Source organism: Vipera ursinii (genome assembly GCF_947247035.1).
Source record: "Vipera ursinii genome assembly, chromosome: 2".
Classification (NCBI taxonomy): Eukaryota; Metazoa; Chordata; class Lepidosauria; order Squamata; family Viperidae; genus Vipera; species Vipera ursinii.
Window position 1 is genome coordinate 262,443,938 of NC_139513.1, and position 22,388 is coordinate 262,466,325.

General features: G+C 35.4%; 1 protein-coding gene across 1 annotated transcript in view; it reads left to right on the plus strand.

Moving 5' to 3' along the window:
- The window catches only part of POLK (DNA polymerase kappa), a 30,048-nt gene extending 9,843 nt beyond the window's left edge, over positions 1 to 20,205 (plus strand). Inside the window, exons 3-16 of the mRNA XM_083352897.1 lie at positions 1,741 to 1,912; positions 2,638 to 2,757; positions 3,630 to 3,782; positions 5,025 to 5,156; positions 6,308 to 6,452; positions 7,576 to 7,827; positions 10,516 to 10,640; positions 11,297 to 11,463; positions 12,019 to 12,051; positions 13,570 to 13,663; positions 15,039 to 15,210; positions 16,320 to 17,150; positions 17,702 to 17,753; positions 17,871 to 20,205. Coding sequence (XP_083209023.1) covers positions 1,778 to 1,912; positions 2,638 to 2,757; positions 3,630 to 3,782; positions 5,025 to 5,156; positions 6,308 to 6,452; positions 7,576 to 7,827; positions 10,516 to 10,640; positions 11,297 to 11,463; positions 12,019 to 12,051; positions 13,570 to 13,663; positions 15,039 to 15,210; positions 16,320 to 17,150; positions 17,702 to 17,753; positions 17,871 to 17,955 — 2,496 coding nt within the window. The 5' untranslated portion in view covers positions 1,741 to 1,777 and the 3' untranslated portion in view covers positions 17,956 to 20,205. The remainder of the gene's footprint in view (positions 1 to 1,740; positions 1,913 to 2,637; positions 2,758 to 3,629; positions 3,783 to 5,024; positions 5,157 to 6,307; positions 6,453 to 7,575; positions 7,828 to 10,515; positions 10,641 to 11,296; positions 11,464 to 12,018; positions 12,052 to 13,569; positions 13,664 to 15,038; positions 15,211 to 16,319; positions 17,151 to 17,701; positions 17,754 to 17,870) is intronic.
- The last annotated feature ends 2,183 nt before the right edge of the window (positions 20,206 to 22,388 follow it).

Below are 22,388 nucleotides of genomic sequence, written 5' to 3' on the forward strand. Positions count from 1 at the left end.
TTATTCCCACTGTTCTTAACAAGGATAATTAGTGTTACAATGTGTCAGCTTTTTTATTTTTAATTATATAAAAAAGAAAATGCCTAGGAAAATATGTACCTTGTAAATATTAAATAAAGCCTAATGTAATTATATATCCTTGTTATGCCATAAAGTTACATGTAATCCTTGTTTAACAATTGCCTTATTTAGTGACATTTGTAGTTACTATATTGATGAAAAAGTACCGGTAACTTTATGATCTGCATTTACAATTTTCACAGGCTTGTAAAGCAAACAAAGGTTGAAGTAAGATTACGCAGAGTCACTTAGCAATTATTTCCTTTAACAACTGAGTTGCTGATTCCAAGTGTGGTTACTAAATGAGGACTACCTGTAAACTACTATCATTTAAGTCATTTTCACTTCATGCGGCCCAGGCAAGCCAAAAGTGGACAATCAGGTGCTAAAATGTAATTAATATTTAAAATAATTTCTGTCCAAAAAAAGACACTGTTTGGCCATATATTGTGGTCCTCGACCTAGTCCTAGGGCCACAATTGAGCCAAAAATTTCTGTTGGTGAGACATTAAGTGAGTTTTGACCCATTTTACAATCTTTCTTGCCACAGTTGTTAAGTGAATCTCCGCATTTGATAAGTTAGTAACTTGGTTGTTAAGTGAATCTGGCTTCTCCATTGACTGCTTGTCAGAAGGTCACAAAAGTGATCATGTAACCCTAGGATACAGCAGTGGTCATAAATATGAACCAGTTGCCAAGCATCTGAATTTTGATCATATAATCATGGGGATGCTGCAAGGTCATAACTATGAAAAATGATCATAAGTCACATTTTTCAGTGCTGTTGTAACTTTGAATGTCACTAAATGAACTGTTGTAAGTTGAGGACTACCTGTATTATATTTTGGGTACTACATTTCAATTAGGTGAATCCATCTTTCCAAAAAGATACCCCACAGAGCCAAGACATGAAGTAGTTTTTTTATTGAATTGTAATGGTAAATATTGAGAAAGATTATATACAGAGATGCCAATTTTTTATTTATTCATTTGTATCTCACCTTTATTTTTACAAATAATTCAAGGCAGTGAATATATCCAACATGCATGTCTCCTATTTTCCCCACAACAACAACTTTTGTGAGGTGGATTGGGGAGAGAGTGTGACTGGCCCAAGATCACCTAGCTGGCTTTCATGGTTGAAGTCATGTTATTGGTTTGTGTTAATATTGGTTGTTTCTATATCCTCTTGTTGTTTTTATTTTAAAAAATAAAGTAAACCTTCTAGTTATAAGACAGAATTCTAAAGCCTCCGCGCTGCTGGCTTCATATCTATCCGAAGCAGTGGTGTGATTCAGCTGGTTCACACTACTTCAGCAAAACCGACAACTAATTTTTTGTTGCCCAGGCCCAGAATGGACTTCCGGAAGCGGCATCCACACATAGAACCGGTTGTTCACATATTTGAATCCCACCACTGATCCGAAGATAATTTAACCAGAAACATTGCTACTTTGCACTCATTTGGCAAATGATATTGCAATTACTTAGATAAATTAATAAAGAGATAATAAATGAAAATAAGATATATGCACGCTTTCCCAAGTTTCTCATCTGAATATGTCTCTGTGGATAAAAAACAATGTAACATTGTTAGGTGCATGTGTAGATAATTCTGTTATATTATGATGTGAGAGTGACAGCAGTAGCCTCTAAAACTATGCAGTTCTTCTTTTTCAGGGTAATAACTAAAAAACTCTTTGCTTGGGTTTGTACAATGGAAAATGCAAACAAAGATAATGCTTCTTCCAGAGAAGGATTACTTCTTAGGATGGGTCTTAATGATAACAAAGCTGGAATGCAAGGGCTGGATAAAGAGAAAATCAACAAAATCATAATGGAAGCCTCCAAGGTTTGTTTATATAAGTTTTTATGTTAACAAATGCTTTAGTTATTCACATTGGTTGTATTCAGTAAAAAAATATCAGGTATCTACCAACATGGAATAGGTAATAGGCATGAATAGTCATTACAATTAATGTTAAAAATAAATCTATAAAATTAAATCTATTATTTGTTTATACTGTTTTATCTTTTTTCATGAGGTATGAAACGTCTTAACCAAAATATTACACAAAATATGTGTCTAAATATATACATTCTGACACAGTTCAGAGAATCTGTGATTTTTTTATTTGGTGATTCCAGTTTTCTTTCATGCTCTAAGGCAGCGTTTCCCAACCTTAGGAACTTGAAGATGTGTGGACTTCAACTCCCAGAATTCCCCAGCCAGCATAGCTGGCTGGGGAATTCTGGGAGTTGAAGTCCACGCATCTTCAAGTTCCTAAGGTTGGGAAATGCTGCTCTAAGGCAGGGGTGTCAAACTCGCAACATCATGTGACATGTCGTGACTTTTTTCCCATTGCCGGCAATGGAGTGGGCGTGTTTTCGGCATGATGTATCTGGCCCATGGGCCGGCAGTTTGACACCCCTGCTCTAAGGAATGCCACTTTACTAGTGAATATAACAAACTTGGTGGTCAAAGTCCTTTGTAGATGCTCTTCTAATGACCTTCACAACTTAAAAACAATTAAACTGATATGTACCAGGCTGAAGTAATTTTAATCTCTTTGGCAGGGTTCTAGATTTTATGAGAATGAACTTAAGAAAGATCAACAGGTTAATAAACGGATTGAAAAAATGCTGAAACTAAAAAGTAAAATCACAGAGCAACAGATTTTGAAAGCACAATTGCAGGTAATTTTATTAAAGGTCTTGAAAAGACCAGCCAAGTAAGAAAAAAAATATTAAAAGTTTATTCCATTTAACTTAACTCCATTTTGCATAGGTTTGCTTGATTTAATCTGAAATAACTAATATATTTTAGGGCTTAGAATACAAAGGAAGTCCGTGATGTCAGCCTCACATATTAGCATGCTGTTTCAAGATAACCATCAATTTAAGGCTTGCTATTTAAGTAAATGTAAGTCAGTTTGGTTTGTGACTTACTGAATCTTGCCAATCTTCTTTGTCTAAACTCTAGGAGATCTGGCTTTCCGTTGTAGTGCTTCAACTAGTGTTTCTGGGGCTCCTGAATGTCAGCTTTTAAAGCAGACGTGTCAAACACAAGGCCCGGGGGCCGGATGCGGCCCGCGAAGTGGTTTCATGCGGCCCGCGAAGCCATCCTGGAAACAGTGAGGGAACGGCCCCCACTGCCTTGGCCCTGGCCCAGAGACCCTCCTCCTGCCAGAGACCCTCAGATCTGTCCCACTCCTGCCCAGGCCCCCATAGGCACCCTTGATGCCAACGATGTAGAGCTGACCATGCCCACCCAGTAGGTCATACGCACTCTAGCCATGCCCACCCAGTAGGCCACGCCCACCCAGGCCATACCCACCCGGCCCCCTGAGGGCAACCGCAATGCTGATGCGGCCCTCAATGAAATTGAGTTTGACACCCCTGTTTTAAAGCCTCAGAAGCTATTAAATTTCTATGTAACAATGTTGATACTGTATATATTTTATGAAACAATTCTGAAGTAATTTCTAGTTATTTTTATAAACTTATCCAACTCTGAGTAAGAGAAAAACTCTGTCTTTATACAGTTTTGTGTATCTATTTACAAACAGATGGATAAACTTGCAATGGAATTGGATCAGAATCGTGACCTTAGTTGTACTATTGTACACATTGACATGGATGCCTTTTATGCAGCTGTAGAAATGAGAGACAATCCTGAATTAAGGGACAAGCCCATAGCAGTGGGTTCATTGAGTATGCTGGTAAGAAGAAATACAGCATTGGCATACCTGCATAGAAAACACAAACATGAATTTTCATTTTATAAAATGAAATGTTTCTAAATTTGTGATAATAGGGAGGCAAAATAATTATTTTTGTTTCTAAATTTGTGATAATAGGGAGGCAAAATAATTATTTTTGCAAGTATTGGTACAAATATTTTTTAAGATTAATATTTTGCCTTTCCTGTTCTTGTTCATAGCTTGGTCTATGGTTTTAAATAAAACAGTTCTTTGGTTTAATTTACAACATGGTAGCACAAATATTTTCTGTGTGACTCTAGTGTGCCTCTGTAACTATTGACACTGAATAGCAGCTTTCTGGAAGATTTCCCCATCTGCCCCAAAGAGCTGGAAATTGAATATCTGATATTTGTGAAGAGCATATATACAGGTAGTTTTCATTTAAACTTGCTAATTGGGACCATAAATTCTGTCATTAAGAAACCCGGTCATAAGTAAAAAAAAAATGACGTTCCACTGCTTAGTGATTGCAATTTAAGTTGCCATGTTTAAACAAGGACCATGTGGGCATTATGTGAGGACCTCACATGACTGCAACTTCCTGCTGGCTTCCCCTTTGTCTTTGCTTGTAAGAAGCCAGTAGGGAAAGTTGCAAACTATAACTGCAAATTATAAGTTGCAAATTATATCACATTTCATGTGATCTTAAAGCAGTTTTGGACTGCACTGGCTATTTTGGCAGCTGCAGCACACACTACTGGCTCATATCCAAGTGGTAGCCCACTAGGACACGTAGATCCCTCTCTTGACACTACTGTTGAGCCAGGTACTGCCTATTCTTTACCTGTGGATTTGGTTTTTCCTGCCTAAGTGCAGACCTTACTTTCCTTACCACTGAACTGCATCTTGCCATTGGGATAGGGCCTGATACTCACGTCTGACAAGATCCTTCTTAATTGTGAGTCTATTTTCCAAAGTTTTAGTAATTCTTCCCAGCTTGGTATAATCTGCAAATATGATGAGGATCCCTTCAATCACATCATCAATCCCCCCACCCTTAAAACAGAGTCTCTTCAAAATGGAATAGTTTTCTAATCAGAGTTGATTTCACAGTAGAAGCTAATTTCCATGTTTAAGTAGTACTTGAATTGGTATTAATGACTCCTTAAGTTTTCCTAACAGCTTTGTAATTTAGTTGTAATACAATCCATTTTAAAAAGCTTTTTTAAAAAAAAAAATCATGGTTTTGTGTTTTTTAAGTCCACTTCAAATTACCATGCTAGAAGATATGGGGTACGTGCAGCTATGCCTGGATTTATTGCGAAGAAACTTTGTCCACATCTTACTATAGTACCATTAAACTTTAAGAAATATGAAGAAGTAAGTAAACAGGTATGTGATTCATTTGTATAGCAAAATGCATATTAATTTAATTATTTTAATTTCTCTGCAGTTCACCTACAATTAAAAATTATGTTACACTTTTCCCATTATTCCATATAGTATTAGCATTGCTTCCCATAATTAATAAATTATGGGGTTGAATGTTCTTTTGTGTTTTTGTTTTTTGCATTATGCTAACAAGTTGTTGCAGGTTTCCAGAGAATGATTATACTTCCTAACTAACCAGTGGAACAACCTGCCTCCCGAAGTGGTGAATGCTCAACACTGGAAGTTTTTAAGAAGAGACTGGACAGCCATTTGTCTGAAATGGTATAGGGTTTCCTGCCTTAGCAGGGGGTTGGACTAGATGACCTCCAAGGTCCCTTCCAACTTATTATTATTATTATTCCTGTGCATGTGTGATTGAAGCATAGTCTGGAGCCAGTGTAATATTATTGATCTGCTCTCATGCAGACTGAGATCATTCTGTCATTTGGGGGACTTGGGTCTTAGCACTGAGTTAAGTCACCTTCTGTTAATAGTGATGGCTACATTATCACTACTATGAATTTCATGACACTCTCTGATTTTAAGTGACATAGGATTCCAGTCCATTTTAGTTTGCTGAAAACATTGCTGGTCAGTCTTCACTCTGACATCGAGTTTATTATGCTTCATGGTTCTGACATTTCATAAAAATTGTGTGCATATCTTTGTAGCACTGAAATAGGAGTATACATTCCCACAGTGTATCTTTAGCATCATTAAGAAATACAGTCTGTTTTATTACTTGCTGTTAAATGGGTGAGATAAAATCAAATAACTGAGAGATACCCATCCCTGGAATCAGCAAGTTTGAATGTCTTCATGGGGAGACATTTCTGTCTTAAAACATTTTAACTATCCATTTTTATTAGAGCCCTCATTTTATTACACTGAGAACAAGTTTTTCTTGTTAATAGCATACCTTCAGTGACCAAGATGCTATAGTTAGCAGGGAGTGAAATAAAAAACCCTCTTCAATAATTGACTTTCCTCCCTGATGTATGATCGATCCATGATGTATGCCAAAAGATACAGTGCCGATACTGATTAAATGTATGGTATATTTTTAAAACATGACTAAATAATAGTTCAACCTTGTATTTATATTTATGAAGATTAGGGAAGTACTAGCTGAATATGATCCTCAATTCATGCCCATGGGCCTTGATGAAGCCTACTTGAACATAACAGACTACTTAGAAGAACGGAACCACTGCTGTAAAAGAAAACATCCCAGTACATCCAAGTTTGGTCTAAATGGTATGTAATTATCAGGAGTTCTCAGGTCAGAATATAAATATTATGTTGCTTTTATGTTTGTGATTTAGTAAACCTAGAAACTGTGTGGCACAAGAATATTTTTAGTTTTAATATTTGCTTTCATGTTTATTTTGAATTAATTTCATTCCAAGGCAAAAGCTAGTGATAAGATCTTAATCTGGAATTTTAAATGTACAGTATTCTGAACGCTTATTAAATGTAAGAGTCCTCATTTCAATGGGAGAAGGTTTTCTAGTGCTGGTTATTATCTTGGACCAGTGATTTCGTCAAGAAAAAGAATTGTGATCCTAAACTGGAGTTCTGATTTGCACATCTTAAGGAGAAAATCTTAACAATTTTAGTAATTTACTATAATTTTAGATAGCCCTATACCAGTGAGTTCTTTGGTCATTTTAGTAGATATAGAGAGACATGTTGTTTCTTTCAATACCATTTTAGTTCTCTAAACTTCAACTCATCTGTACGAGGGGATATCTAGATGCATATAAATAGCTATAGCAATAGATCTTAGACTTATATACTACTTCACAGTGCTTTACAGCCCTCTTTAAGCAGTTTACAGAGTCAGCATATTGCCCCCAACAATTTGGGTCCTCATTTTACCATCCTCAGAATGATGGAAGGTTGAATCAATCTTGAGCTGCTCAGGATCAAACTGCTGGCAGTTAGGAGAATTAGCCCGCATTACTGTATTCTAATTACTGTGGCTTTTTCTTTCATTCCTTCCATGGGAGATGACCCTGCAGCAGTAACAATAAGAATACTGCTTTTCTAAAAGCAATATATGCAACAATCTTGCCAAATAAGTGATTTTGAAGTATAAAGCAATAGACCCCAAACTTTTTGCCACCAGGGACCTGTTTCATGAAAGACAATTTTTACACAGACCGGGGGAAGAGGATGGTTTTGGTTTCACTTGCACGCCTGTTGCTCACCTCCAGGTGTGCAGCCCACTTCTGAACAGGCCATGGACTCGTACCGGTCCTTGCTCAGGGGTTGGGGACCCATGGTCTAAAGCTGTTTCTGTTATTAGCTTTACAAGAGATTTGAAATGACTGTTTTGCTTGTGATATCCTGATTGTTTAAAATTTTTAAAAACCAGGAAAGCAGAACACAGTTACATCTGATGAATCAAACTTGAGTGAAGATATGCATTCCTGTTCACCAGTATTGTTTGACAGTGACACTCTGATGGATAAGCAGACTATTCAACCATCTTTGCCCTTAGAAGAGCAGCGGTGCCAGCAGTCAAGTGTACAGTTAAAGTCAATTATCTTGGAAACATCAGCTGAGAAAGTTGTAAATGAAATTCGTTTGAGAATTGAACAAAAAACTGGGCTGACTGCCAGCGCTGGTAAATATATTTTTATTGTTTATGACACTGACATATTTACTGTACATATTTACTGCAAGTATGTTCATGAAATATCTGACATGTTGATTGACTAGAGTTGTATATGTGATTCCTTGCTGCTATATACCTATCCAACCATATAGCAATCAAAAAGTGTAAAGCTGAATAATTATGTTGTACTTCTTGTGTGTAGTGTGTTCTAGATTTTATTTCATTTACGTGGCTCCTGTCTATATAAGATAGTACAACTTATTAGATATGTGCATTCTTGTGGTCCCAAGTGCAAATATTGACCATTAAATTAAGGCAGAATTGGTATGACTCTGGACTCCAATATTCACAGAATCTCCATTTGCGTACAACAACGGAATTGCTTTCAGACTGATTCTCCCTATAGAGTTGTTACTTATGCAGGTTGTTTTACAAAGTTGTTTTGGGGAGAAAGAAGGCTTTAGACTAGGAATGTTGTGTTCACAACTAACAAAGTTGTAAGTATGTCCCTTTCATAGATATTATTTAAATATTCTTCCATTCACTACTCTGTTGGGCCACAACCAAAGATTGTTAAGTCTTACTCTCTCAGTTACTTACCTAACCTTTCTACCTACCCTGACTTCAACAAAATTTATATCTATTGCCTTGATTTTTATCTGGAGGCTGGCTGCAATGAGTGACAGTGAGTCAGATTAGTAAGAATTAGTTCTGATTTCTTTTCTGAATAAATATAATAATTTGGGCGTAATCAAAGGATGTGAATGTCTTGTTTATATTTAATAAGACATCTATAATAATTAAGGGAAAGACAGTTGTTCTTACATTGCTTGTAGGCAAAATTTGGAACCAGCAATTATATAATGGCCAAATAACTGATTATTTTTGGAAAAAAAAATAAACCAGTCCTTTGTACGAGATTCAGTTGTTTCGGACTAGAAGAGTTATGAATAACAAAAATAAAAACTGGTTGTAAAAGACTATATCTTAGGAAACACTAATAACCAATGGTCGTCTAAAAAAGCTAAAGAATGTAAAGTTGAAAGGAATTTTGGAAGTCATCCAAATCCGTGTCAGCTGTTCAACCTCTGCTTAAATTCTTTCAGTGAAGAAGAACCCATTACTGTTTAATTTTTTTCATCTTTTATACCTTCTGGGATAACAGAGGTCTGGAAATCAGTCTGAATTGATCTGAAATTAGAGCTTTTGCTATTCTGTCAGTGGATATGATTAAGAGCTAACCGAAATAAAAGTATTTATAATGAAAAGAGACAAACACCCACAAGAGACTTAATGCTATTTAAATAGCACAAATTTTAATGTAAAACAAATAAATAATGAAGCTGAATATTATCGAAGCATAGCTCAGAGAATGTATCTAGACAGACCTGTAATGGTCTGTTCAGATGAAGTTAAATAATATTGCAGGTAAAGAAGTCAAGAATTTGGCAAGTGAAGTCAATGGGGAGGTAAATGGGGAGATAATTTCCTCCCTTTTTTCTCAGTCGTTTTCTTTTTTTTCAGTCCAGGCAGAGAAGCAGCTTATGGGAGTTTGAGATCAGAGAAGGCAAGCAAGCAAATTTTGCACATGGAAGTTGATAGGAAATCTCTAAGCAACTTAGATAGGAAAGTACAATTGGTGCTCAAAATCTTTAGTATTCGTGCAAACTAAATGGGATCAGAGCAGCAGTGAGGAAAGAGGTTTTGGGCTAGTGGTAAACAGTTTAATCAAGGTGTCAACACAGTGTACATTCATTTATGTTAGAGTTAATAAGAAATGGTATTAAAAATAGAGACATCAATATATTAACACCTTTAGAAAAATCAGTGGTGTGAGTGCATCTGGAATATTGTGTGCAGTTCTGGCCACTGTATCTTAAAAAGATATGATGAAATTATGCAAAATGCCAAAAAAGCTTAAGACATTGAGAGGGAACATTTACACTAACATTATTCATTATTCCTTTCCATATTTTCTGTCCTTGCAAATGAACCTTGCTTTTATGAGGATCTTAACAAACTCTGTCCCATTTCAGTCATCCACTTGTTTCAGTTCATTCAATCATTCATTCAATATATGTATTTGTTTTGCAGTTCAATCCTTGTTCTGTCTATATTATTGTTTTGTGTTGAAGTACACACTTCCTAAAGTTGCCAAGTTTGAAAAACCCTGGTCTATATGATCAAATTACTCATTTTACTCCTTTCATAGTGGTCACTCATTTTTTAATTTAGTCCACATTCATAGTTGATACGATGCAGGCAACAAAATGTTGGCTTGGAAAGTTTCTATTCTAGAGATCCTAGCTTACTTTTTTTAGCATGCTTGAGATAAAACTCGGTATTAGTTGTGCTTGTGGCATAATGGCCAAAATATGACAGAACTATCCAATATTATGACTGATATTATGACTTTGGAATAGTGGAATAGTGAGTGAGATGTATATATGACAGTTTGGTAACCTAGCCTCTACTTTCCTTTGGATAACCAAATAGTGTTATATTTAGCCACTTTAAGATGGGGCACCCACAATGCCTATGTTTTAATCGGACCCATGATCCTGCCACAAAAGTATTCTTTATACTCAAGGTTCATATCAAATCTGGATTACTATGTCTTTTACATAATATATAATTGAAGTGGGAAAGCTATAATTCTTTTTTGTTTCTATTTGAATTTTTTTCATTTAATTATAGGCATAGCTCCAAATATGATGTTGGCAAAAATGTGCAGTGATAAAAATAAACCTAATGGCCAATATAGAATCCCTCCAGAAAGAGATGCTGTGATGGACTTCATTAAAAAATTAGCTATTAGAAAGGTGAAAAAATACTTATTTAAAGTTACTACTTTTATGAATGTTGTGTTCAGGAAATAGTTGTTGTCTTTTGGTGTCTAGTTTTCTTATGAAAATTTTATCTGCTATATTTGCTGGCAACTGGCAGAAAAGTCACAAATCATGGTCATGTGACCACAGGACACTGCAACCAGTTGTAAATGTAAGCTTGTTGCTAACTGTCCAAAATGCAGTCACATGACATATGACTGCATTTTGGACAGTTAGTAACAAGCTTACATTTACAACTGGTTGCAGTGTCCTGTGGTCACATGACCATGATTTGTGACTTTTCTGCCAGTTGCCAGCAAATAAACGCCCATTCAGGAGGATAGGTTGAGATTTACAACCATGTGTTTCATGTAAAGACTGTGTGATTTGCTTAATGACCGCTCAAAAAATCAGATACTGTCGCATAGTGCCTCACTTACATACGTCAGTGCAGAACAATACAACAAATTCACCAGTTATGTGCAGCAGTTTATCAAGCTATCTAATTATTTCTGTTACTTTTAAAAATGCTCAGTTTCCAAGGTCATAGTTAATAATAGTTGATAATGGGTTACATATTGAAACTGTTAAAATTAAGCTTTCACATTAAAACTTCCTGTTTCACTGGTATATAATTCATTCTCATTTAGGTACCAGGCATAGGAAAAGTAACAGAGAAAATGCTAAAAGCTTTGGAAATAGAGACTTGCACAGAACTGTACCATCAGAGGGCTCTGATTTCTCTTCTGTTTTCTGAAACATCCTGCCATAATTTTCTTGAAATTTCTCTTGGCTTGGGTTCCACACATTTGGAAAGGTATTTTATATGAAATGTACTTATCCTTATTTTACTTGTTTTCTAAATATTTTATTAATAGGTTGCATTTCGCATGAAATTAATAACGGCCTCATTATTCAATGTTCTTTAATCTAGTCTTGTTTTTATTCTAATTCCTAATAGAATTGCAGAATCTTAGAACTTTCCCTCAATTCTCCTAAGATCCTTACGTCTAAACTAGATCACCTACATACGTGTAACTTTTTTAAAAAAATCAGCGAAATTCTTCAATTTTCAATATTGAAAAATATTTTCAAATTGTTGAATAAATTCAGTTCCATCATGTTCTAATAAAAGATAAACTTTCTTATAAGGAGAGAGTGATATTGAACACATACAGAAAACAATGAGATTTACTAATATTTCTTACCTTTTCAGATAACTATTTTTTCCTGATTTTTAATCATTATTTTTCCATTGCTTCTTTTTTGCTGTGTGCGTTTATGTGTCTACTCATAAAATTTGACACTTACTTTATTGGGAGCTAACCTTTGAAATTTAGCACTCTTGAACATTCTTTCTTTTTTTTTTAAGGGATGGGGAAAGAAAAAGTATGAGTACAGAAAGGTATGTACTCAAAATTAAATCAAGTGCAAACATCTCACCTCTTAAATGCATTTAAATGTACTGTAAATGTGACCCCCCCCATGATGCAAGAGATACCAATACAATGCTAAAAATTTGCCAAATAATGTTTGGAGTTACCTGAATTATGGATTAGCTTATTTGTTTGTTCATTTGTTTATTATTTAAATGTATTCATTGCCCAACACCAGTGGCATTCATAACCAGAAAAAACATATAAACAGCTAAAACTCTGTCCACATAACGATAATAGATAGTTGCCAGTCGCTAATTCTGCAAAGACAATTTATCCAAATTCTGGTACCAGCACACTTTCACCATCATTTAAAAGAGATACTGGTTCTTTGGAGATAAAAAAATATGTAATTCTAGCATAACTGAGCCTCTTTTGAGACATTCTTCTAGAAAAAAATATTTTTTCTATTAGAACAGTAATATCAAATATAATTACTGTGACTATGCTAAGAAGACCTAAGATAAAAATAGAATTTTCCCTCCATGTCTAGATATGCTGCTTCCATCAGTGACAGGCATCTGACACAGGAGAAAAGTTCAACTGATCCAAACAGAGGAAAACCTTATTTTCATTGATTCCTTTCTTAATAAGCTGTCTGTACCTTGGAAAATCTGAAGAGTGTTAGGTAATCCTCTGAAATAGTGAAGGAGAAGGTACCAAGAAATTGTGATCATTCTCTTGACCCAACCCCTAGTAAGCTTTATGAGCAGAATTTCAAGTAGAATTAAATGTTGGATCTCCAAAGAACCAAAATTTATTTTTTCATTATGCAGTTTTTTAAAAAGCAAAGTCATTATTGGATATTTGTAATAAATTAAAAGACTTAAACTGGATCAAGGCTAAATTTGTTATAATTAGATCCCATTGAAATAATTGTAAAAGCAATGTCTAACTTCAGCGCAAACTAAATGAGATAACTAGTCTTGATCCAATTCTAAATCTGACATCCACTATTAAATGGAAGCTGGACTGTCATATTAGTTCCAAAGCTTCACTTCCTTTTGATATGTTACCATAACAGGCACAAGAAATCATATTGTGGTCTTGATTTTTGTGTAGTAAGTATGTAGCATCTATTATAAGCTGAAACATTCATTTTTAATGCTGCAGTGAATTTAAATAACTGTTTTTGTATTTAGGTATTGTTCAGTAGATTTTGCAAATATTTTCTGCTTAGCAAAAGCAATAGCACTAGACTTACGTAGCACTTCACAGTGCTTTACAGCCCCTCTCTAAGCGGTTTACAGAGTCAGCCTATTGCCCCCAGCAATCTGGGTTCTCATTTTACCAAGCTCAGAAGGATGGGAGGCGGAGTCAACCTTGAGCTGGTGAGAATTGAACAGCCGAACTGCTGACCGCCAGCAGTTAGCAGAATTAGACTGCAGTACTGCATTCTAACCACTGCGCCAGCACAGCTTAGTTTAAACTTACTTGGATAATTTGTCAAGAACAGAACATGCTGAGATTTTCTTCACTCTTGGCAGGACGTTTAATGAAATAAGTGCATCAGAACAATACAAGTTATGTCAAGAACTCTGCAGTGACCTTGCTCAGGATTTGAAAAAGGAAGGACTTAAAGTAGGTAACTTTATATCTTCTATAATTCTCCTGTTTATTAGTGTTCACATCCTCTGTGTTTATTGGTGTATTGTTTGGGGGGGGAAAATATTTGTCTGCATTCCTCTTGGTCATAGGAATTTAGGTAGAACATAATTTTATGCTGATGATGAAGATGATTTGTTAGATTTTCAGGCAGTCACTGGTTAAAAACGAGTTCAATTCCTAAATCTGTCTTTAACTTAAATTTAAAGTTGGAACTTGTACTTAGGAATGGACTGCCTATTGCTAAAAATGGTATATGGCCCCCATTCTTTTTCATTGAGCTGATCTTCCTCTTCGTCTTTACTGCAAGACACTACCCACCAGGAGGTTGGGGCTGTAGATCATTGGTAGATGTTTGGCTTTTCATGTTGATTTCCCAGGTTTAATTCCTAGCTGCAAAATATTTCATTGAAATTCTGGAGAAATGTTAAATGGAATAATGGTTTGGACTCAGTTTATAGTAAGTTTTAGTGTTTCTGTGCAAGAACATGGAGACTTATTTCTTGAACCATGAAACTTATAAAAAATGTTTGGTGTTGCCAAGTAAGCAACTGAAAATAAATAGAAGAAAAGGGATCTAGCAGTGCACAAATGACTAACTCCCTTGAAAGTTCACTTCCCAACTCAAAAAATAAAGTCTCATGCTACTTTTTTCTATTTGTTTCAATCAAAAATTCTACTTGATCATTAAAAATTAAGTCTGTTCGTATTTGTATAGATATGCTCTGGCTTTCATTTTTTGGACATGGTTGAATGTGAAGAACCAGAGTACAGAGAATTTTTGTAAGATTTAAACTGAACAAAACAAGACATTAAAATAATCAGTTGCTTAAAAGTCGTAAATATTATTATTATTTATTATTTATTTGACTTATATACCACCCTATTCCCATAGGACTCAGGGCGGTTTACAGGGCAATTAAAACCATACAATACAAAAGTTAAAATAAATTTAAAACAATTAAATTTAAGCCCCAAAGTTAAAACTTTAAAACCCAATTAAAAACCCCTCAGTCTAGGCCAGACAGCTCAAAGAGCCAAGGTTTTAGGTCCCGGTGAAATGAACGGAGGTCGGGGGCAGTCCTAAGTTCCATAGGAAGTTGGTTCCAAAGGGCAGGCACACCCACAGAGAAGGCCCTCTCTCTGGGAGTCACCCGCCGGCAATCCTTCACCAGCGGTGCCCTAAGGCGGCCCTCTCTGTGGGAGCACACAGGACGATGGGGAGTTAATGTCGGAGTTAATGTTAATATAAACACATAATGAAAAGGTAAAATGTAGTATTTTATTATTAAGCTATTTCTGTGTCTCAGAATATAACAACTTCAGAAAACTTGTCTATTGTTTTTAATAGGCTAGAACTGTAACTTTAAAATTGAAGAATGTGAACTTTGAAGTGAAAACAAGAGCTAATACAGTACTTTCTGCAGTTTCTACTGAAGATGAAATATTTACTATTGCTAAAGATTTGCTTAAATCAGAAATGGAGAGTGTGGCCCCAGAACCTTTACGTTTAAGATTAATGGGTAAATATCATTTCACATAATTATGCTGATTACTGGTTTGTGTAATTAACTTATGTCAGTTATTGCTAGTTACTTGAGTGAAATGAAAGTTTTGATCAACATGCAATAGCTGTTAAATTTTCTTCTTATACACTAATATTATACATTTACAATTACATAGTTATTGAAAGTACCTCAAAGCAATATTGCTTCACTATTAATTGCTAGAATATATGTTTAAAATATGATTCCTTTACTGTCTCCTTCAAAAAATAGTTGTATTCTTAACACTTTCCCAATGTCAAAAGAACATTTGGCACTTCAAGTATTACTTCATTGTTTGTAGTTTGTGTCGAGATTTAAGTATATGAAACTGAATGGGTAAAACTGTGTTTCTCTTTGTCTCCATCCCCACCATGACTCTTCTAGGGGTAGGTTGTGCAGTGGGGAATCATAGGAAGACAAGGTTGTACGACTAAGTAATTTATGTATTTCTTTAAATATATTTATATGGTTATCTATCTCACAACCATGACTTTGACAACAAAATGGATTAAAAGCAGCAACAAAAAATAATAACACAATAATAATACAGTGACATCTGTAGACAGTCTAACCCAGGTCATACTTCCACAGTAATGTCAACAATCATACAACAGGCTCACCTGAGGGAACGTCCTAATCTTCAGGGAGTTATGAAATGCCAGCAGGGTCAGGTGAATCTTGGGATAATGTTCTTCCAAAGATACAGAAGACCTGCTTTATGGGTCCCACCAGATGTCTTAAGGATTGGAAGCCATAACATGCCCTCTAGGAGAGGGGATAGGACCTGAATGATATTTCCAAGGAGATCTGTGAAGTGGAAGGAGAAGGGAAGTCCAGTTTCACTGTATATGTTAAAGCTAGGCTGAAACCAGTATGCACAAGAGAATTCTGGGCAAAGGTCTGAAAGGTTAGTTGACCCATGTCTAAATTTGAATTGATTTAAGTAAGAATTTAGTGACCTCATTATGCATTCCTATACATGTCTATGTGAAACAGACTGCAATTCAGCATATGTTGTTTTGATTATATTTTTAAACAACTCTGATGTTCACTGATCCTTTTGTGGCTTGTCTATCATATTCCAGGTGTAAGAGTATCAGGTTTTTTAACTGAAGAAGAAAAAAAATGCCGTCAGAAGAGCATCGTTACGTTCTTAGGACAAGGAAAACAAGGCTGTGCTTTTAAGAAAGCTGTCAACATTTTCCCAAAAGTATCTGAAGGAGAAAGCTTTTTCAATAAAAAGAGAGCTACAAGAGAACAAACTAATCAAGGGATATTTTTAAATGAATCTTCAGACAAGAAGCATCTAGAAGATGCAATGTCAACAATAACTTCAGGAGAACGAATAAAGGATGATGAACATCAGATCTTTATTTGCCCTATTTGCTTTGAAGAGCAGCAGGATAGCACTTTAGAAGCATTTAATAGGCATATTGATATGTGCCTTAGTGGAACAATAGAAAAAGAAAATGCAGAAATTACTGATAATAGCAAATCATGGAAAAATGATCCTCCTGTGGATATGGAAAAAAAAGAAGAGATAAAAGTTAAAATAAGTAAACCACCCGTGAATGAGCAGTCAACAAATATAGCTGATTGTGCTTCTGCAAGTAGCAAAGATGTTTTATCTAAGCACCTAGTTCATAAACAGAATGAGAATGGATGTGGTTTTCCCAATGCTTCGATATCTGAAATGCATGCTAAGGATGATTTGTCTTCTGGAGCCTTGTTAATAGATAAAAAAGAGTCAAATTGTTCAGGAAGCGATTTGCAAAGTTTTTCTGGCATTACTGAAAATGTTTTTGTTTGTCCAGTTTGCAACATAGAACAAAAAACAAAGGATCTCACATTGTTCAACAGGCACGTGGATGTTTGTTTAAACAAAGGCATTATCGAGCAGTTGACAGAAAATTCAGGTAATGGTGAGTATTTTACCAGTCATTTAAATAAAACACTTCAAAGTCGTCTTTTTGGAATGTTAAATGAAGTGCAGAACGCAAATTTATATGAGGTTTCTATAAAGGAGTTGACTATTTCTTCATTTTGTGTAGAAAGAGGCTGATGTTTCTTTCTGCAGATAAAGGTATTTTGTAAATTGTAACAAATTAGTTTTTAAATGCAGGACACATAAACATTGCTGGGTTCTTGTTATACACAGATTATGCAGGAGCTATGCAGGAGTCTGTAGTATAACTCATTTGTCACTTGTCATTGGAAGTATAGACCATCTGCATAATTGTTAAAAGAGCAAATATTTATTTTTCCTTCCCAAGCAAAAATGATAATAATAATAATGATAATAAGGGGCGAGAACAAGATAGCTATAGAAAAGTCTATAGAATGTCAGTTTCAGTGGAGGAGAAGAAAATAATAATAGATGTTTTTGTTAATTTCCATTTGTTAATTATAATTATACTGGAATACATTTTTGCTTTCAGTTTAAAAAAATAAGTAATTTTTTCCCCAGAAACCATGGATAGAGGACAATATAGTACAAATTTTTCAGCAGGAACAAAAAGGTAAGCTCTGAGTGAGTGTTAATAGAATGTTTATTTGAATATTTAGAATATATTAATGTTAAACATTTTGTTGCTGTGGCTGTTTAATTAGTAATATATGTTTTTTTTTCTTTTCAGATCTGGAACAATAATTCCCCAATCAACATCCAAAAAAGCCAAGTCAGGCAATACTAGGTGCACTATAGAATCATTTTTCAAATGAACACAATAAATTAATTATTGTTATGGTACAGAGGCTTAGAATAAAATATGTCATTTGGACCATATGTATTATGTATAAATTATGTAACATTAAAGAATTATATAAAATTTTATATATTTATGATTATAGATTATATATTACTTATGTATATTGCATATATATGATTTTGCACCAGCTAACCCTCCGTTTTCTTTAAATCACAGCCTCATTTTAAAGAATGCATGAAATTTATAAAGTTGACTTTTAAATCTGATAATCATATTGTTATTTGTTTAGGATTATCAAGCACATTTAAAAGCCAGTTTCTCTTTGAATAACATGATAGTAATGGCTATTATCTTCACAACTCTTAGATAGGAAGGGAAAGTGAAAGAATTTGGATTTTATTTTAAAATTAAAAGCTGTACTTTATAGATCCAGCACTATTATCTTACAGGCAGAAAGATGAAAATTTAAGACTTAATTTGCTTCCCTCAATTCTGTATAAAAATATTAGAAAATATGGAATAGTTAGCATCCAAAATTCAGACTCATTTCTGTACAGTCATGTAGCACTTCTAGCCTTTGTTAATTGAAGCAGGAATCTGTTGACTGTTCATTAGAGAACAAAACTTTATGTACTACATATAATAGATGATATTAGTAAAAGCAGGCTAAATAAACTTCATATTAATGACATATCCTGAACAGAGCTACTGGACTGGAATGTCCATCATTACATGAGTCATCACATGACTCTTCCTGATTTTATGACTGTTGCCAGGGTTGTTATGTGAGTCTGGTTTCCCCCACTGACTTTGCTTGTCAGAAACTGGCTGGGAAGGTCACAAATGGCAATCATGTGACCTTGGGATATCACAACTGTTGTTAAATACATACCAGTTGCCAAGTTCTCAAATCATGATCATGTAACCGTGGGGATGCTGCAATGGTCATAATGGTGAAGACCAGATGTTAGTCACTTTTGTCACCCCTTTGAATAGTTGCTAAACAAATGGTTATAAGTTGAGGACTGCAATGATACCTTGGTACTTGACTGCTTCAAAACCCATTGAATTTGGTATTCAATGCATTTTGACATGAAAATGTCCTGGTACTTGTTTGTTTGGTACTTGATGCACTGCAATAGGAAAAGGGGGAGAATAACAGGAGAGGAAATCAGCCATGCTGAGAGGTTTGCTGCAAAAGGAAGAGGGGAGCGGCCGCAGAGAGCAGACAGGAAGTTGGTCATGCTGGGAAGATGACTGACATAGAAAAAGGGACAGACAGGAAGTCCTTCTCGGCTGAAACAAAGAGTCAGGTGGTAAGTCACCTGGTTTCTTTGGCACTCATCATTTTTAGTACTCATCATACCTCCCAGAACCAATTAACAATGAGTACAGAGGTACCACTGTACTTCCATTTACCTCTTTACATTTTAAAATTGTTTCCAAAAATAAATGGCTGTTACATAATATAGATTTATATGAAGTTCAAATTGTAATTGAGCACAAGCTCAACATGCATTAGCAATGTGATGCAGTTGCTAAAAAGACAAATGTAATTTCATGTTGCAACCCTAGAAATCTACTTTTGAGTTCAAGAAAAAATTGGTCAGTATATTCTGTGTTGGCCAGATTCCATTTTGAGTACCCCTTGTGCCCAGGTGTCAGATAAATTCAGAGAACATGGAAGAGATATAGAAAAATGTTGTGAAGATACTCAGAAAATTGGAAAATAGGCCTTAAAATGTGAGATGGAAATGGAGAGAAGAAAATATATTAAGGGTGGGTTGGTGGGTGGGAGCAAATTCATTGGTACTTTTGAAGTACCTGAAGGATGTTACACAGAAAATCAAGATCTACGTATCAGAATGCAAGACATGGAATAAATGATCAAAGTTACAGGAATTCAGATTCCTGTTAAATGGTGAGATAATTTTCTACTTTATCAAGAGCAATTCATTGAAAAAGTCAATTACCAAGGTACCTAGTAAGTTTGAACTCTCTTTTAAACAGAAGCTGGGGATCTATTGCTTTGAAATCCTGCACTGAGATGATCTAAATGAGCTTGGCAACTTTATGATTCTGTGGAGTTTGTGTGCTTTAAAATAATTTCCTTTGTAATTTATTTAGTGTAATTTATTTTGCAAAATCATTTTAATCTAAGATGCATTTTCCAAAAACAAGTGATACTGATTTTTTAATTGTAAAACTCAAGATAAAGTTTTTAGCAAAATAAGCACAAAATATGTAAAATAAATACACATTAATGAAACTGTAGTTTGCATTTTCTCTATGAACCATAAATATACTTGTTTCAGTTTTTTCAATTCTGTATGGCTGGTTCATGCTTTAGTTTATTTTGTTGAATTTATATTCAAATACTAAATTAATTCCTTAGTCTTAAGCAGAGTTCCTCAACCATTTGAAGCCAGTCACCTACATTGTAATTTTGTGAGGTTAAAAGGTTGGCTTATGAGTGGTGGCTAATCACAGAATGCCCATTTATTACCAAGTGAAATGGTGAGGCTGTTCTTTACCACCACCTCTAGAATCCACGAAGGACTTATATATGGTAACAGTCTACTCTGCTTGTATTTTCAGAGTAAGAGGATACACTTTTATACTGGGTTATTGTACAGGCACCTAGAAAAAAACAGTTGCAAAATTGAAAAGCTGCAACAGTTTACTGAACAGACAGGCAGAAACATCCTGGGGTGCTGATGCTAACATCCTACGAACAACAGCCTTCACTTTGTCTCAAAGGTGCTTTTTCAAGAGACAACTGGATTTCTTGTTTTTCTTTGAAGATATTTCATTTCTCATCCAAGAAGCTTCTTTTGCTTCTCATCCAAGAAAATTCCTTCAGAGCTGAAGAAGCTTTTTGGATGAGAAGTGAAACATCTTCAAACAAAAACAAAGTCCAGTTGCCTCTTGAAAAAACACCTTTGGGACAACCATCACCTGGATGACTGAGACTCTCCATAGACAGCCTTGGCTTTGGTTTATTTCACAGCTGAATAATGTGCCAGCACGTAGCGTAATAGAAACTACACCCAAATGGTTGATGTCCAACTCCACCAGACAATGTGTATCATCTCTGACACATTGCATCCCACTCCTGTGCACCAGTTACCATACTTAGCAATAATCATACCGCCCCACATTAGAAGACAACAAGGATGCTGAACAATAAATAGGCTGAAATCCCATAGGCCAGCATGGAAACCAACTATTCACTTAATATCAACCCAGTTTAACTCCGAGAATGCCTGGAGAGAGGAATGGGCCAAGGTACCTTCTTGTGGCCTGACCATTAGTGATATCTCTACCAAGCCATTTGGTTTTGACCTGCCTCACTCTTGTCTGGAAAAAATGGAACAAAATTGGGTGTGATACTGGAAGAAGTGCCTCTGCCCTGTATCAGTGGTGATGGAAAGATGTCCCTTGCTGTGATTGTGGTGCTGATATGCAAATTATTAAAGATATTGTGCAAGATTGCCCACGACATGTCTTTTCCGGTTGCCTGGAAGATTGGCAAGAAGCAATGTCAGAGGGGATTGTCTGGATAGCTGAACTGGACATCCAGTTGTGAGGCCATTGCCATACCCCTATAGAAGTTTTGTATATAATTACATGGATTGTGTGTATGTTTACTTCCCTTCTGTCATGTTCTCATACACTAAATAACAATAACTATAGAGGCAGCCACTTTCTCTACCTGGGACTGAAAAACATAACTTGAAAATTAAGGGAATGCCTGAGGCTGGAATTTTGTTGTGAATAATGATAAATTCTGAGGTGGACTAGGGAGCACACTAGATAATAGCATGAGACACTTCCTGCCACTTGCATGAGCACTCTATGCTATGTTAAGGACCAAAGACTGATTGATTGATTGACTGATTGATTAAGGGATTACAGTGTTGTAGTAGCACAACATTTTTTGCCTTTGCAAAGCTGGGGTGGGCATGGCCTGTGCATCCAGCCTGCAGGCCACCAATTTGTCACCCCTGCTCTAGATCATTCAACTAGCCTGACCTCTAACGAAAGAAATTTAGCAAATTAGACACATTAAACTTCAAGCACTCACTGTTAGCTACAGGCACCAGAAATTGCATGCAGGGGAATTAACAAGTGGCATAGACTAAAGATTAAAATTCAAGGAGCCTCATCAAGTGATTAACAAAATGTGCAGCATCTGAGCAATGCACAGATATAATCTACAGAGACTTTCATTCTTATAATTAAAATAACTGAAAAATGGGCATGCACCATTCCTTCTATTATCCAGTTTTATATACATTACATTTTGCCAGTTTTGCCCAACTGAAAACAGCTCAATTCTAATTCTGTATGGCCTGCATATCTCAAATATATATGTTTACTGGAAACATGCAGCTTTTTATATATAAAACTGTAGCTTTATAAAATAATATTAAAAGTTATGGT